Source organism: Convolutriloba macropyga, chromosome 12 (genome assembly GCF_964194025.1).
Source record: "Convolutriloba macropyga chromosome 12, txConMacr16.3, whole genome shotgun sequence".
Classification (NCBI taxonomy): Eukaryota; Metazoa; Xenacoelomorpha; order Acoela; family Convolutidae; genus Convolutriloba; species Convolutriloba macropyga.
The window spans coordinates 24790400-24808538 of NC_134479.1; the positions used below are offsets into that span (position 1 = coordinate 24790400).

The following is an 18139-nucleotide window of genomic DNA, read 5'->3' on the forward strand; positions in this document are numbered from 1 at the left end:
GGAATTAAATACTATGAAAGTAATTACGAAAAGAACTGGAATTAAAAAAATGCAAAGCAAGTCCAGTGACCTGATGCGTTTTTTATTATTAGTTTTCCAACGAAAACAAAAAATTCTCAGAGGCGCGACATAAATTTTTGAAAACTCGGAAATGAACTCATTAAATTGATTGCATAGCAAGTTCAGTAACTTGATGCGGCTGTTAGGAAGGAATTAAATACTATGAAAGTAATTACAAAAAGACCTGGAAATAAAAAAATGCAAAGCAAGTCCAGTGACTTGATGCCTTTTTTATTATTAGTTTTACAATGAAAACAAAAATTTCTCAGAGGCGCGACATAAATTTTGGAAAACTCGGAAAGGAACTCATTAAATTGATTGCATAGCAAGTTCAGTAACTTGATGCGGCTGTTAGGAATGAATTAAATACTATGAAAGTAATTACGAAAAGAACTGGAATTAAAAAAATGCAAAGCAAGTCCAGTGATTTGAGGCCTTTTTTATTATTAGTTTTCCAACGAAAACAAATATTTTGTCATAGGCGCGACATAAACTTTTGAAAATTCGGAAATGAACTCATTAAATTGATTGCATAGCAAGTTCAGTAACTTGATGCGTCTGTTAGGAAGGAATTAAATACTATGAAAGTAATTACAAAAAGAACTGGAACTAAAAAAATGCAAAGCAAGTCCAGTGATTTGAGGCCTTTTTTATTATTAGTTTTCCAACGAAAACAAAAATTTTGTCATAGGCGCGACATAAACTTTTGAAAATTCGGAAATGAACTCATTAAATTGATTGCATAGCAAGTTCAGTAACTTGATGCGTCTGTTAGGAAGGAATTAAATACTATGAGAGTAATTACAAAAAGAACTGGAACTAAAAAAATGCAAAGCAAAACCAGTGACTTGATGCCTTTTTTATTATTAGTTTTCCAACGAAAACAAAAATTTCTCAGAGGCGCGACATAAATTTTTGAAAACTCGGAAATGAACTCATTAAATTGATTGCATAGCAAGTTCAGTAACTTGATGCGGCTGTTAGGAAGGAATTAAATACTATGAAAGTAATTACGAAAAGAACTGGAATTAAAAAAATGCAAAGCAAGTCCAGTGACTTGACGCCTTTTTTATTATTAGTTTTCCAAAGAAAACAAAAATTTTGTCAGAGGCGCGACATAAACTTTTGAAAACTCGGAAATGAACTCATTAAATTGATTGCATAGCAAGTTCAGTAACTTGATGCGGCTGTTAGGAAGGAATTAAATACTATGAAAATAATTACAAAAAGAACTGGAATTAAAAAAAACGCAAAGCAAGTCCAGTGACTTGATGCCTTTTTTATTATTAGTTTTCCAACGAAAACAAAAATTTCTCAGAGGCGCGACATGAATTTTGAAAACTCGGAAACGAACTCACTAAATTGATTGCATAGCAAGTTCAGTAACTTGATGCGGCTGTTAGGAAGGAATTAAATACTATGAAAGTAATTACGAAAAGAACTGGAATTAAAAAAATGCAAAGCAAGTCCAGGGACTTAATGCCTTTTTTATTATTAGTTTTCCAACGAAAACAAAAATTTATCAGAGGCGCGACATAAAATTTTGAAAACTCGGAAATGAACTCATTAAATTGATTGCATAGCAAGTTCAGTAACTTGATGCGGCTGTTAGGAAGTAATTAAATACTATGAAAGTAATTACGAAAAAACTGGAATTAAAAAAATGCAAAGCAAGTCCAGTGACTTGATGCAAAATGGAGCAGCTAAGTATCTATCAAAAGAAAAATCCGAAAGCATAGCCCTTTATTAACTAGTCAAACGATTACAAAGAGAACATTAAAATTTTAAGCTTTCTACCAATTAAGTCCAGCATACAGATATTAGGAATGCTCAGAAATTGAACACAATTTCACCATAAAACTTCTGTTCAATTGATGTGGTTTTCGTATTGAAAAATCCTTAAAGTGAAATACTTTACGGAGCGAAGATACTGGAACAAGTTTTTTATTTGTGCCTTCAGAAACTGAGTAGAAGACGCCTTTAAAGAATCCAATTTTTTCAACAACATCAAAACTTCTAACGCTGGCCATTAGTTTGTCAGGGAAATGACGATTGGGAAATTTTACAAAATACTCTATTTGGCCAAATTTTTCTTCATTTTCATCGAAGAAGTAAACATAGCAATTTCCCAGCCTGGATCTTTTGTAAGCTTTGCAGTCAAAGTAAACATTTTTTATTGTCACCCGATTGAAAAATTTCCCGTCAGGGTATTGTTTTCGTCCTTATTTGAGCGCTTCTGTCTCACGGAACTCATTGTCATAACATTCATCAGCGACGTTTGAGCATCCAACAAATTTGTCGAAAAGGGTTTTCAATTTCGGGTTAAAAACTTCTTTTTGAGCTAATTTTTGACGCTGTAAAAATCGTCTACATATGATATCAGCTTCTGAATGCGATCCACTAAAATGCTGCGAAAGTAATGTGTTGGCGGCCTCAAAACTCATAGCAGAGTAGCAGCAGAGAGGCCCAAATATCCTGACCTGGTCTGCAAAATGTCTCAGACAATGTACATTGATAGTTTCAATTTTCTCATTTCCCATATGAACTGATACAATTTCCTCGCAAAACTCATTGAGAAGCTTTTCTGAAATTCTAGTTGTAGCTTCGCAGCTGGATTCTAACAGCAGACGGATACCAAAATCCAATTTCGAAAGATGCGAGAACAAAAAAGAGGGAAGTCTGTTCATAAATACAATAGGACTTATATAAAAAATCCAATTGAAGTGTTCGTTCGCTTTGAACTGAGGCATATCGTCAAGAGACCTGATCTTTCTTGAAATTGCGACCATTTCTCTAGGGCAGCACATGTTAGAAACAACAATTTTAATTTTGATTTTTTCTTCAGTGTTCAGTTCTTTAAAGCAAAGCCGCAGAAGGTCAGGGAAAACACCAAGTAACACACAGTGCATATAATCAATTGGCGCGGTAAGTGGAAGGCCATCAATTATTGAGTAAAATGCACTTCTACATTTAACACCAGCAACATTATAGAGCGTATCAGCTCCAAAAACTTCGGTTAATTTTATGAAGTTATTATTTACTGATTGTTCCCGTACATCACCACACTGGTCCGATGGATAATAGGAATGGGTTTTTCCTATCGTTTTTCCGGGCACAGTGCAATAATGGCATCCGTAATAGCAATTGAACTTGAACATATTGAGAATATGGCTTTTCGCGCCAAGATCAGATACTAACAGCCGAACTTTAAAGGATACACTGATAGTACAATTATCAACGCTGTCATAAACCTCTACAGAAGATAGCAGTTCTCCCTTCACAAACGGAACAATTTCAAACCAATCGGGTTGACCTCCACCAACGAATAGCGCTGCCAGAACAATATTGTTCTGGGACATCCTAAGACGAGGGGGCAAATCGGCAATTTGAACCCAAATGGCCCACAATTTTTTCCTCATGGTTCTCCGTCAGAGAAAAAAACTAAACTGATTTTGATTGCACCCTTGTTGTCTTTTTTCACAAAAGGAAAGACATTGGAGTTGAAATCTGAGTTTGGCTCCCTTTGTCGATTTACTGAATGTTTGAAAATGGCTGGCAAATTTTTCTGAACCAAAAAGCGCAATTGAAATCTGAAGTTCAGTACACAAAAAGAATAGCGCTCTTTTTTGCGAAAGCAGCGTATTTGCTCTTAAAAATTCTGTTTGATTTTCTTAATATGAGAGTAACCAGAAGAAAACAATTATCAGACGGAAGAAAAGCTTTTATCAAACTGTGAACAGAAGAAGCACACACATCCGAGAGATTAAACCGAGAACACAATAAATCAGTCAAGATCGCAGCTTCTTCAGCTGTTAGTTCGCTACCGTCAAAAAGTTTTTCTGTTGCCGAACTCGATGTTTCTTCAGTACAATGGGGAAAAGAAATCTCGGAGTCTGATAGATCGGGCATATCTGGAGGCACTTCCAAATCCTCCCCGGCTCCACCAGATTTTTCTAAAGAGGGGTAAACAATGTTTGGTACGGGAAATATCCCCTTGATTGAAGGAGAAAACTTTTCGCTGCCTACATCACAGTCAGAATCTGTTAAAACATAACTACTTGTTGGAGACTCATCTTCAGACTTTTGGACAGATTCGGTGTCAGCACATGACATAGATGACTCATCAGAAGCGATTTTGGGTGAATTTTCTGTTCTTAGAGGACTACTTGTAACAGCGTTAAGTATTTCAATCAATTCACGTCCCCTGATCCTTCTTTTCTTAAGTACAGGCTCTTCAGTAATGTATACAGGACTTTCCACAGTTTCAGATCTTAAACTCAAGAGTTCTTCGTCAGCAATATCAGTTATTAGGTCACCAAGCAGCAAATCAAAGGTAACTTCGAATAATAAGTTATCAGTTTTTGAGATTTCGCAAGTCCTGCAGAGACAACTGTTGAATTCGAAGAATTCGGGGCCGTATTTTACGAACAACTCGTCACCAGGGCTTATGCGTCGTTTCACTTTCAATTGAACTATGCCAGAATCACTTGTGAAATCGTACTTACAATTTGGAGTACAGTCAGAATTCACAAACCTTACGGGTCCCAGCAAAAGCAGTTGCTCTCCGGTACGTTCGGAAGACATTACGGATAGATCAGTAACGACTCCATTAGGTATCGCGGCAACAAAACCCACAGGATTTCTCCTCATAACAGCTGGGGGTCTTAAAAAGGTTTTCCTTTTGCATATGAGCCGATAACCACCAAAACGATCATGCTGGATTTCAAAAATGGGAGAGAGTTCTTTGTAAGACCTAGTAATAGCATCATACGTGTTTTTCCACTTGGCTTCTTTCTTTAATTTCCGCTCAAAAATTGTTTCCAGCATAGGTTCAATGGTCTTCATCGCGGGCCGGTCTGGCGTTTCAACCAATCTTTGTACAGCAAACAAATCGCATTGCGCCAAAACCGACCATTCTACTTTTTTTGGCAGCATCACCTCTAAAAAAGCAAGAGAAATGGTAATGTCGAACTTCAAATTTTTTAAAACATAATTTCAAAAAAAAACGGAAACCATCAAAGAGTTTTTAGTTAAAAATGACGAAGATTGCCTTTGGGACTCAGTTGAATGAAAACAAAAACAAAACCAATTAAATTAAGAAAACTTTCCGAACAGACAAATAGTACACAACGTTTAAGTCGAACTTATAACCGCAACATAACTAACTCAAAATTTTTAACTTTACCGCCTTTAAATACAAGGCACTTGAAGCAACTTTTTGAAATCTCAGAGAGAGGAAACACTGGAATGAACAAAGTAGGAGGTAGTAATTTGGTGAACACAAAAAAGCCAACTAAACGACTGATACTTCATCATTATCTCTAGCGATTCAAATAATAAAAGCAAAATCAAAAACAAGAGGAAGAGGGATTTTTCGTTTCGTATCAATTTACTTGAAATTCTCTGATCCTTTTGGATTTCTAATTGATACGCTAATTGCTCATGCTCATTGCTACGGTCTCCATCGTAGTAGTTGCTTACAGTTGTCGCTGCAATGTTATCTAAATAATTTCCGCTATCACCGTCACAAGTGTCAGATGTTCCAATATTGCCACCCTGATCACCACTACGGCGTTCGATTGATTTGATTTCGTTTGCCCTGATGTTTACGCTCACCTTGGCCAGCTCGTACATGAGGACCCACTTGTTATCAAACTTCAACCGGAACAGATCTAAATCCCAAAAAAGTCATCGAAAAAGTAATATAAAAGATAAAAAGTAAATAGTAAAAAAGATAAAAGTTCAAGACTAATGGAATGCAGATTAGTGTTCGGAACAATTATTCACCAACTTAGTCTACTGAATTACAGAAACTTTCTTGTGCTCACGGTACGCAAACCTTTGAAAAGCTCCTTCCTAACTGGGGAGAAGTCAGTTCGAGTGACTGCCCCCTGCCTCTGTTTTTCCTTAGGGGCAGCATGTGGAGTTTAATCTCTTCTGTTGTCCACAGAAGTTTGCAAGCATTTCTGCCAATGAGTTGTGGTGTTGAACCACCTACTAGTGCCAGGTCTTTCCCTGTTCCTAGTCCAGTTGTTATGGGAAGCAATGGATTATCACTCTCTGGAAAGCTTTTACCTATTGGAAGCAGGACACCCAGTTTTGAGACCTCCGCCGTCTAAAGAAATCAATACCAAACTCTCATGTCTAAACTAATTAAAAAAGCAAAAAATCTCAACAGCACGCAAGTAAAATCATACAACCAGCCAACATCATAATGAGATAAATTTCGTACTAACCAATTGCTTAACAGCATTCGTTGAGATCTGAATATCTCGGTAATTGCGATTGGAAATCGCCTTAAGTTCCGGTCGTAATTCACTCATGCAATTGATGATCAACTGCGCGGCCTCCATGATTTTGTCCGCTGCCGCCTTTATTGAATCTGACGCCTCACGATCAATTTTTCGTTGCTTTAATTCCGTTGCCTCGCCAGGGTTTATTGTTTTGGCCCTTTTGACTTTTTTGCAGTTTCCTGGAGTCGACGAAACTATCTTCGGCGCAGCAGGATCGACTGACTCGGCTTCACAATTTTTCTTAAAACAAGAAACATTCTATGCAAAAAAAAAATTCAGACTGAAATACAATCAAACTAAACCTGAGTTTTTGCTATCACGCAGCAGTCCGGTTCTTCATTCTCTTGAATCTCACTTAGGGTTTTTGAAACGTCTTGAGGATCCAGCAACACAAAAAGTTGAGCATGAGGACTCTGCTCAGCATCATTGACCTCTTCTCCGTGGGGAGCGACGTTTTCGTTGCCACTTTTTTGAGCTAACTCCAATTTCCGTCGGGAACCCTGTGGCCAAACGTTTTGACTGATCAAGATTTGGTCAATATCTTCGTGAACAGTTAAGTCTGGATCTACCGGCACGTTTATTTGAGGCTGACAGCTCGTATTTCCTTCAGCGTTTTTTATTTGAACGCACGCGTCTCTCATGTGCTCATAACAAAATCTCTCATGTCCAACTGCAAGAACTAATGCCGTCCACACATACGACTTGGTTTTAGGATTCTTTTTGATCCATTTTATGTTCACATAATCATCCAGCTAGAAAAACGTTTCTTTAGAAAAATTCGTTTAAGTAAATTTTGATTCAAAGAAACTCTCACTTTTATGTAGCGACGCTCTCGTATCTCCATGCAAATAGAATCACATCGTGACCAAACTACGCTGCATTTTTGATCTTCGAAGTACACCAACCAAAACTTGTTTTGGAGTTGCTGCTTGATGATCTCTAAAGCTACTGCTGCTAGTTTTCGATCGTTCGCACTTAGTCCCCGATTACTTCTTTGTGGTCTACTTTCTTGCGACTAAAAAATCATTTAGAAAAATAGCAAAACTACAATAATAATGGTAGTGATAATAAAAAAATGTTTAGTGATAATAGAAATTAGCCGCAATGAATTTGTAGATCTGTAGTCTCAAAAAAAAACAGACCAAAAAATTGTCTTTTCATTGAAGGCTGATATGTTACATTTTGATAAAAACCTGTATAAGTTATTGCTGCCTATATTAGCTGCTCTCAAATAACCTTCATTTAGTGTGACACACACCCATTTGACCTTATCTCTAAAGTAAAGTAAGTAACAGTCAACTTCAAAGTGAGGAAGTCATTTTTGCGAGTGAGGTAAATCAAGTGTGACCAAAAACTTAATCACGCAAATGAGCAAAAAAACTAGCTCCACAAAGACCAAAAAATGACGTCACACACGCACTTCAGTTGAAATTGCATGAACTAATGAACAAAAAGCAAATTTGAAGTGGTTGTGACGTCATATGGTCGTAACAAAATCGCGACGACGAAATAAAAAAGCCCAATAATAGCCCCAGCAATCGCTTTGCGGCTGTTAATAAGAAAATGAACGTTCGGCCTTCACTCAGCGGACAATAGGAAATTAATGTTATTTGTAAAACCAAAATATTTATAAAACTATAGCAGGTAATTTTTTTCCGCCTGGTGAACGCACGAAAATCTGGACATTTAATATTTCACAAAAAATGGACAATTTCAAGCCCAGTTGTTTTATAGCTTTATAACGACCCAACAAATGGCAACAAATCAGAACCGTATCTAAATATAAAGACACACACACACACACACACACACACACACACATATATATATATATATATATATATATATATATATATATATATATATATATATATTAGTAAATACTAAAACGTAACAAAATTAAATAAAAACTAACATTGGCGCTGCCTCTTCCCGAGCATTGCCTAAATTGTCTTCCCAAGCATTGCCATTTTTTTCCTATAAATGAACTGGCTGATAACTCGTAGAAGTTGCTCCACCATCAAAATGATAACTACTAGAAATTGCTCGTCCTTCGAACTGATAACTACCAGAATTTGTTACGACTGAAGGCTGATAAGTACTATTTGCTGGACTTGAACTGACATACTCCTTGGTGCCGCATTATTACTTTCTCGTGTAGCTGGAATTTGTTGAACGATTCGTACTCTTTTTGACTCTTGTGACATTTTTGAATAACTGCGTTGAGTATTTCTAGCGCACAAGCTGATTCAAGACAATATCTGAAATAAAATTAGCTTAAAGGTAATTAGTCTTTTTTTGACCGCTATGAACAACATTATTTTCATTTCGTAGCTGACGATCACATCAGAGACATTAGGCAGCGTCTCTGGCAGTTTCTGAACACTGCACGTGGATCTGGAACGGAGGTGCCACGGTGGCTGGTGGTGAGACTTGATAGCCATTGCGTGTAGTGACTCGAGAGGTTGTTAGCTAAGCTCGAAACGGTGCAGACAGAGATTCCATATTTAACAAACAGATAGTTTCCCCCAAAGAATTGATGGGGGGGTTGGGAGAAGTAGAAGACTGAATGACTACCGGAAGATTAAATTCAATTCCGGAAGGTTGAATTACAGATTGAGTTACAACAATTAACACCACTCATTAGCACCACTCATTAACACCACTCATGTACATAGTTATGGCTCAGTTAATTCTATTGACAATTGTGCTACGATGAGATCGCTCGCTCCGGCTAACGACTTTCAGCTCATTTTCTTCAGACTCATTGAATTGATCAAAACCAGCCAATACACCAGCTCCAGCCACTCCCCTCAAAATGATAGCTCCGGCTCCCTTCATCATGGACATGAATCCTTCATTCTTCATAATCTGCATCGCACAGTCAATTGATCGCTTATACTTGACAGCTTGTCCAGATGTCATCATCATCATTGTCCAGATGTCGTCTAATGGTATCTATGGGGTATCTATGGGTCCTGCAGTCACCGTCACACCGTATCCCAAGCAGAAGACAGCAATAAGTTGGCGTTCTCTCCCAAGAAGTTCTCCCAAGTTGGCGTTCTCTTCAATGTATCGTACAAGCCGAAGTCACGGCTAGCAATGTTCTTACTGAAGTTGACTACGTAAGGATCTTTTTTGTTGGGTTTGAAGAGAGCTTAAATCGCAAAATTAAGAGTTTGCGTTTGAAAGTATCTAATACAATCAATAACGGAATCAATAACTTCCAGACACAATCAATAACTTCAATAACTTCATAAGACAGAACAAATTTTTAGCGGGTCGATCAATTAATTAAACGGAAACTAGTTATAAATCAGACGCGGTTATAAATACGCACGTCTGCAAGGCTCAATCGTGAAGTTGTTATAACCATGTAAGTTATTACCACTAACCAGCCGTCAGTACCACAATACGAGTGTGTATTCGATTCAGTTTATTGATTAAACACATACAAACTATCTCAACGCGAACGCAAGTTTGAATCGGTAAAAGAAACGTAAGAATTGAAGATTATTGACACAATCTTCAAAAGACACATAAGACACAATCAATAACTTGATAAGACACAATCAATAACTTCCAGCTTTGATCATCTCATCTTGGTTCTGTAAAAGCAATTTGACTCTTCTGATGGGAGCAGCAGCTGTCTTTGAGATTATTGCAGCAGCTCCGGCAAGGGCGAAATCTTCGAAAAAAGAAAGCTTGGGCTTTCCAGTTTGACTAGCAGCTGTGAGAAGCATATTGACTGACTAGGTTTGCTGTTTAAATCGTTACTTTCTTCTTTTGACGACATTAATATTGCTTCTGAACCCTGTTGGAACTGTTTCATTTTTACTTAAACTTGAATATCCAATTCTATCATTCAAATTATATTAATCTTTGTTTTTGTTAGCTTAAGGTGTGTTTCCCGTTATATCCCCCCACTACCTTCCCCCCTTATGGTATAACTAACACGAGTAAGGGAGTACGTTATGAGCACTAAATTTTGATCACTTGTATAACATCCCCCCTTATGGTATAATTAACACGAGTGAGGGAGTACGTTATGAGCACTAAATTTTGATAACGTGTATAACATGATTAAATGGAACAGTTCCTCCCTGTTAAATATGGTCGATCCCGATCCAAATGCGATAAATGATAAGCAAATTAGAACAACATTAGAATGAAAGAATAAGTGAATAAGCGAACAATTGAACAAATTGCAGCAAAAAGCACAAGACATGGACAATCTCTACCACCCTGGATAAGCTCAATTAAGTCAATTTTAATTGAATGCCTGAATACTGCAAAGCCTGAATACTGCAACATAAGAATACTGCAAAGCCGACAGAGTAAGAACCTATGCTAAGCGATTTTTTCCATTTAGTTTTCAGTCCGAAAAAAGGCAGATTTCAGAGTCTCGAAGAACTTAGTACAAGAAATTTTTTCAAGATCCCGATCCAAATGCGATAAATGATAAGCAAATTAGAACAACATTAGAATAAGAGAATAAGAGAAGATCATTAAGAGCGCGATTTATGAGCAATTAGAATAAGCAACGGTTAATGGCGATTAAAACGAAAGTAACCACGTAATCCAGTAAACAAAATAAAGTAAAACAAAGAAGTAAAAAACAAGTACCGTCAACAACTAATTCAAGTGAACAACTGAAGATGATGATGATTTTGTAGATGACTTTACGCTTGTTGACCCCGACTTTGATCCCGAAGACTTTGACCCCGACTTTGATCCCGAAGACTTTGACCCCGACTTTGATCCCGAAGACTTTGACCCCGACTTTGGTCCCGACGACTTTGACCCCCACTCACACCTCAATCTCAAATTAACAGAATTATGAACCCTTTGATGATGTGTCTTTAAATTTGCAGAATAGATAGTTTTGAATGGGCAAAGATTACATTTCGTAGGCCTGATGCTTTTTTGGTGAACGCGGGCAAGGTGCCTTGCAGTGATATACTGCGCACGTGATTCATACTCACAAAACCCGCATTCAAATCGCCTCCCCTTGCGTTCATTCACCACCACTACACTACTCGCAGGTGCCCGTTTTTTCCGCAAATTGCGTACAAGATCCATTCGTTCGTTATCGATATCGAACACCTTCCTTACTGTTAGAATTCCATGGCACGACTTCTCTTTCGGATCCGCAACTACAAACATAAGTTCCTGCCTGCATTTCATAATCGACTCGTGTAACTCAACCGTAATAACAACCTGTTCCATCTTCTTGATACACAATTCAATCAAATCAAAGTCAGTTCAACAAACACAAATATCAATTACAAGTCTCAATCAAATCTGAAATACACAACATATGAAGACCATTGAGTCTACTATTCAAACACAGGAAAAAGGCTAACATAAATACACTGCTGCATTTACATCAATCAGGTAGAAACGGCTGAAGTCGGTGGAGGTCGGCGGAGGTCGGAACTCGGTGGAGGTCGGCGGAGGTCGGAAGTCGGCGGAGGTCGGTGGAAGTCGGCGGAGGTCGGAAGTCGGTGGAAGTCGGCGGAGGTCGGTGGAAGTCGGCGAAGGTCGGAAGTCGGTGGAAGTCGGCGGAGGTCGGTGGAAGTCGGCGGAGGTCGGAAGTCGGTGGAAGTCGGCGGAGGTCGGTGGAAGTTGGCGGATGTCGGAAGTCGGCGGAGGTCGGCGGAAGTCGGTGGAAGTCGATGTGTCAGTTATTTGTAGTGTAGTTGTAGAAGTTCAGCTAGATTGCAGCTCCGGGTATCGACACGTTGAAAGTTTCAAGCATGATATCAGTCATTCGAAATTTTTAAAATTTGCTATGTACAGTCTGTTAGTTCTTCGTATGTACAGTCTGATCTGAGACATTCTGTGCAGTGTTAACCAATAATGTAAATGATGCTGCGAAGAGAAAAAACAGACTGGGATGTTTCTTAATCGACTCTGGGCAGACTGGCAAAAGTATTTATACTGCTATTTGTCTGGTACAGTAATGATTACAATTGAAAATCAATTGTACAGCGCTGAAACCCACTGCGACCAAAGTCCGGGTAATCGTTTTAAATTTATGTTTTGGGGATTTCTGACATAGTTTTTGATCTGTGTCAGGTCTCGTCCTCGCTGTTAATGATATTTTTATTTTGGCTGCGTCAAGCTTAATGCAGTTTACATTCGGCTCTTTTCTCCTTCTGCTATTAAAATTAAAGCGACTACGCTACTTCACATGAGTTGAGTGGACTCTCTGCGCTCCAGAAAGTTTAGTTGGAGTTTATAACGAAAAGATATCGAAAACATACACCTGGAAAGCGTCAACAGCAGCCATTACTAGCTCGAAAAATGAACAAACAGACTCAAAAAACAAAAAAAAAACAACGTTTCCTGCTTTTTATCAAAAAAAAACATCCTATTTTAAATTGTGTTTTTGAAAACCACTTTTTTTTCTGAATGCGGTTCAACGAAAGCGGCAACCTTTTGTGTTGTGCGCATTTAACTTCATTTCTCGTCTCTATTGTCCCCATGAAAGCGTACGTTACATTAGCGAGATCAATTAGAACAATCAGCAAAATTTAAGTAAATCAAGACTACTTCACTTTTTTTAAAAAAGCGAAGAAAGAATTAAACTCCATCTTTAGCGCTGAGGGGATTATGGGCTGTCTCGTTTTGATTGCCACGCAAATTGAGCAAAATCGATGAAATTAAACTCTATTCTGCAGGGATTGGATGGAACGAGACGTACGAAAAAAACTTCTTCGGACACGAAACGTACATGAACTACGTTCCTGATTGGCTCTACGATTTGTCAATCATCAACATCCGTGAACAATGTTCAACTAGTTTTATGAGGCTGTTCTGCGCCATCTTGCGACCAATTTGTGTGGAAGTTCCAAACCCAATGAATCGATTTGAGACGCCCAAGGTAGGATGAGTTTCTATCCGATGCCAAAATACCCAATATGCCGAAATAGTCATAGACATTATTGTAAATTTTTCTTTGATCTTTTGGTTCAATAATACAATGGTATCCAAGGTATCCGAATTGAAGTACCATCTGATCAATCTAACCCGTTCGAGAGCCTCATCTGATCAAACTTTCGTGCGTTTGAATCGTCCTCTGATCAGACCTGTATACGCTCGATTCAGCTTCTGATCAGATCATCCCAGACTAGTTTCAGACCTTTTTCGAGACATTGGTACGCTCGAAAACGTTCCTGTCCAGATGATTCGATAGCACAAAGCGCAGGTGTGTCTGACCAGATGCCGCATCGGTCGACCGATGCGGCATCTGGTTTTCAGATCTGAACATCTCGTCTTTTATAACATCAAGTCGAGATGTTCAGATCTGAACATCTCGACTTGATGTTATAAAAATGATTTATTGATACCGAAGTGGTAAATTGATCTCTTGTGCAGTTGTGAAATAGATTCACATCAACTCGCAAAGCCGATGAGATATGGGCCACATCATTAAAAAACTGTATAAAATCGTATCCCTAATCGAGGCCTTTTAACTTCATGGCAGGACTCATAAAGTGAAAAGGTGGATGAATATTGACTTCAATTACATAGTTAGGCACTCTAGTAAAGCTGTAGACAAATTGAGTCTTTCCAAAAAAAATTTCAGCGATGCGAAATTGCTCCCTTACCCTACATAAACATAGCTTGCGACCTTTTGTACTGAGTTTCTACCTTACATGTTTTTAGTAGATCTTAGAATCTTAACCTCGGTTATTGACTGCAGACGATCCTTTCAAAGAAACAGTGGACAACCAGTGGCGCATTAAATTTTTGCTTGAGCTTAAGTTCCAGATAGAAAATTTAACTTCTACGAGTTCAAAACGTCGATAAAAGACTCGTCCATTTTGAAGTTTTTCTGTTAGAATTAATAATTGCACCAAACTATGATAAAAAATTTGCAGCTTGGTCCTCAGGTTTCAGGAGATGAGTTGTACAGACCATTCCACTCTTTCTTTTTTGAGCCTATTATCTAATTTTACCAAATCTACCGTTCCTGCTTTCATTTTTTTTCAAATAGGCATTTAACTTTCTTGTTTTGCTTGCTGCTACTCATACTTTGTTCTGTTTTACTCGAGTTTATTTTCACTTTTTGTATTTAAGTTTTTCCATTCTTCATTCAACATTTTGTCTCCTTGTATGAACACAGGTTGTTTTCTTTACGACTCGAAGATGATAACTATTATTAATCTATTGGTTTTTACTACCCGAAGAGGACTATTGGTATTCTACATGATTATGTTAGCTAGAGCAAGTTTCTTCCTGACTTGAAAATTCGCTTCTTTCGCTTCCTCGGTTTTTGACAGTTGAATTCGATTTTCGAAATTTGGAGTTTAACAGTAGCTAAGTTTGTAATGTATGGTAATGAAAAACTGCTGATAATATTCAAGGTGAAGAGGTGAATTTGAGAATTTTTGAGCCTATATAAGTCACTTCTGTTTATCTAAGACACAGACCCACACCTACCGACTTGCCCCCCTTACCCCCTCTACTCTCTCCCATCTATCTGCCCTTCCCCCCCACCTACCGACTCGTCCCCTACATATCCTCTTCCCCGCCTACCAATTCTCCCCCTACCTACCTACCCCAGTTGAATTGTAAAGACCACAAGGAGCGTGGTGCTGAAGATCAATTTTTATTTTATTTAAGGAAAAGAGCGCATGTAAAAACTGCTCATGAATTCTCATGCTCCGTGAGCAATTCAGAAATTCTCAATTGAGAAAAGTTCCTATTAAGTTGTAAACAGGAGAGATCAGTGTTTATTTGTTTCGTTCTTTCTTTTCTCTCTCTCTCTCTCTCTCTCTCTCTCTCTTTACCTATCTCTCTCTTTCCTGTGCACACCCACACGCACGTACAATCAATCAAACATTCCACTACACATTCACTACAAATGTCACTCTGTCTTCTGCCTCTATCTCCCTCTCTCTCACACACACACACAAAAATACCTTCTACGTGTTTATAACGTCCATAATAATCTCTTCCATTTTAAAGTTTTTATTTTAAGTTTTTAGAATTAATAATTGCACTAAATTATGATCAAAAATTTGTAGCTTGGTCCTCAGGTTTCAGAATTTGAGTTGTACAGACCACAAATCAGCTTGCTTGCAGCAATTAAAATTTTATAAAGGAAAAGAGTTCATATGAAAACTGCACATGAACGCTCCAACTCACACATACAAACACATACACACTAACACACAAATAAACAAACACACACACACACACACACAGACAAACTTTCAACTCCTCATTCATTAAACAGATCACTTTGTCTTCTGTTTTTATCTCTTTTTTGTCTCTATCACAAAATTTAATCTACACCCACACCCGCATGCAACCATCCAAACTTTCAATTACTCGTTGTCTGATTTAAGCATCCTTTCTTCTACCTCTATCTCTTTCTCTCTATCTCTCTCTCTCTCTCTCACACAAAAAATTTACTTTCTACGTTTTTCAAATTTCCCTTACAGACATTCCTCTTTTTGATGGTTTTTTTTCTGTTAGAAATAACAATTGCACAAATTTATGATCAAAATTTACAGCTTGGTCCTTAAGTTTTAGGAGTTGAGTTGTACAGATCATTCCACTTTTTCTTTTGTGGTCCTATTGTCTGCTTTTACCAAATCTACCGTTCCTCCTTTCAATTTTTTCAATTGGGCTTTTAACTTTCTTGTTTTCCTGTCTTCTTGCTTCTCCTTTGCATGCTGTCACTCATACTTTTTCTTTTTACTCAGATTTATTTCCGTTTTTTGAAAAAATTTTTCTGTTCTTCTTTCAACATTTTGTCTCCCGCGTATTAACGCAGATTATTGTCTTTGCGACCCGAAGATGACAACTATTAGTAACAGGTAATCGAAAGGTTGGGTATCTAAATGTTTTTATTCTGTTAGAAACAACAATTGCACAAAATTATGATCAAAGTTTCATAGCTTGGTCCTCAGGTTTCAGGAGTTGAGTTGTACAGACCTCAAGTCAGCTTGGTTGCTGAAATTCAAATTCTATAAAAGGAAAATAGCAGATATGAAACTGCACATGAACGCTAGAAACTTCGTGAACAATTGAATTGTTTCCTGTGCATACCCGCACGAACATACTCACATCCAAATTTTCATCTACACATTCACTAATAAGGTCACTCTGTCTTCTGTCTCTCTCTCTCTCTCTCCATCTCGATTTCTTTGTCTATCTCTCTTTCTCTCTCTCTCTCTCTCTCTCTCTCTCTCTCTCTCTCTCTCTCTCTCTGCTCTGTCTCTCTCTCTCTCTCTCTCTCTCTCTCTCTTTCTCTCTCTCTCTCTCTTTCTCTTACCCCTGCGCACACTCCCACACATATAAAATCACACACACACACACACACACACACACACACACACACACACACACACACACACACACACACACACACACAGTTACACACACACATCCAAATATTCAACTGCTCTTTCAGTAAAATGGTCACTCTGTCTTCTGTCTCTGTCTCTCCATTTATCTCTCTCACAAAAAATTACCTACGCCCACACTCACATACAACCATCCAAACTTTCAATTACTCATTGACTGATCTCAACATACTTTCTTCAGCCTCTATCTCTCTCTCTCTCTCTCTCTCTCTCTCTCTCTCTCTCTCTCTCTCCTCTCTCTCTCTCTCTCTCTCTCTCTCTTCCCCCCCCTCTCTCACACACACACACACACACACACACACACACACACTCGTTCTCTCTCTCTCTCTCTCTCTCTCACAAAACATTTACTCTCTGCGTACTTAAAACCGCCATAGAAGAGTTTTCCTTTTTGAATTTTTTGAATATAAAAATTGCACAAAATTATGATTAAAATTTGAAGCTTCGTCCTCAGGTCTCAGGAGTTGAGTTGTACAGACCATTCCACTCTTTCTTTTTTGATCCTATTATCTACTTTTACCACTTATCCCGTTCCTCCTTTCATTTTTACTATTCGTCAATCAACTTTCTTGTTTCTCCTTTGCATGCTGTCAACCTTACTTTGCTCTTTTTTACTCCAGTTTATTTCCATTTGTTAAATACTTTTTTCTATTCTTCTTTTAACATTTTGTCTCCCCCCGTTTGAACACAGAATGTTGTCTTTACGACTCGCAGATGATAACTATTGGTAATCTACAGTTTTATGACACAAAACAGGACTAATGGTATTCTACAGTTTGGTATCTACAAGTTTTTGTTTTCTTGGAACTAACAATTGCAGAAAATTATGATCAAAAATATGTAACGTGGTCCTCAAATTTCAGGTTTTGAGTTGTACAGACCACAAATCAGCTTGGTTGAGGAAATTAAAATTTGATAAAAAGAAAAGAGCACATAAGAAAACTGCACATGGACGCTAGAAACTCCAACTGAATTGTTTCCTGTGCACAACCACACCCAAATACACAAACTTTCAAAACAACACATTCACCAATAAGATCACTCTGTCTTCTGTCTCTCTCTCTCTCTCTCTCTCTCTCTATCTATCTATCTCTCTCTCTCTCTCTCTCTCTCTCTCTCTCTCTCTTTCTCTGTTTTTCTCCCACGCACACTCATACAAACACACAAAAACACTCAAAAACACACACAATTACAAATACACACACACACACAAATTTACTCTGTACAGGCTAAAAAACGTCCATTGAAGACTTTTCCTTATGAAGTTTTTCATGTTAAAATTGATTAATACACAAAATTATGATAAAAAAATTGCAACTTGTTTCTCAGGTGTCAGGAGTTGAGTTGTGCAGACCGTTTCATTCTTTCTTTTTTGATCCTATTATCTACTTTTTCCCAAAT

The 18139-nt window shown here is 37.9% G+C and overlaps 1 protein-coding gene across 3 annotated transcripts in view; it reads left to right on the plus strand.

Annotated features, from left to right (window-relative positions):
- Positions 1-18139, plus strand: part of LOC142350273 (frizzled-5-like) — a 52207-nt gene that overhangs the window by 23501 nt on the left and 10567 nt on the right. For all 3 annotated transcript variants that reach the window (XM_075402053.1, XM_075402055.1, XM_075402054.1), the window contains one exon: positions 13040-13242. In XM_075402053.1, the coding sequence (XP_075258168.1) occupies positions 13040-13242 (203 nt within the window). The remainder of the gene's footprint in view (positions 1-13039; positions 13243-18139) is intronic.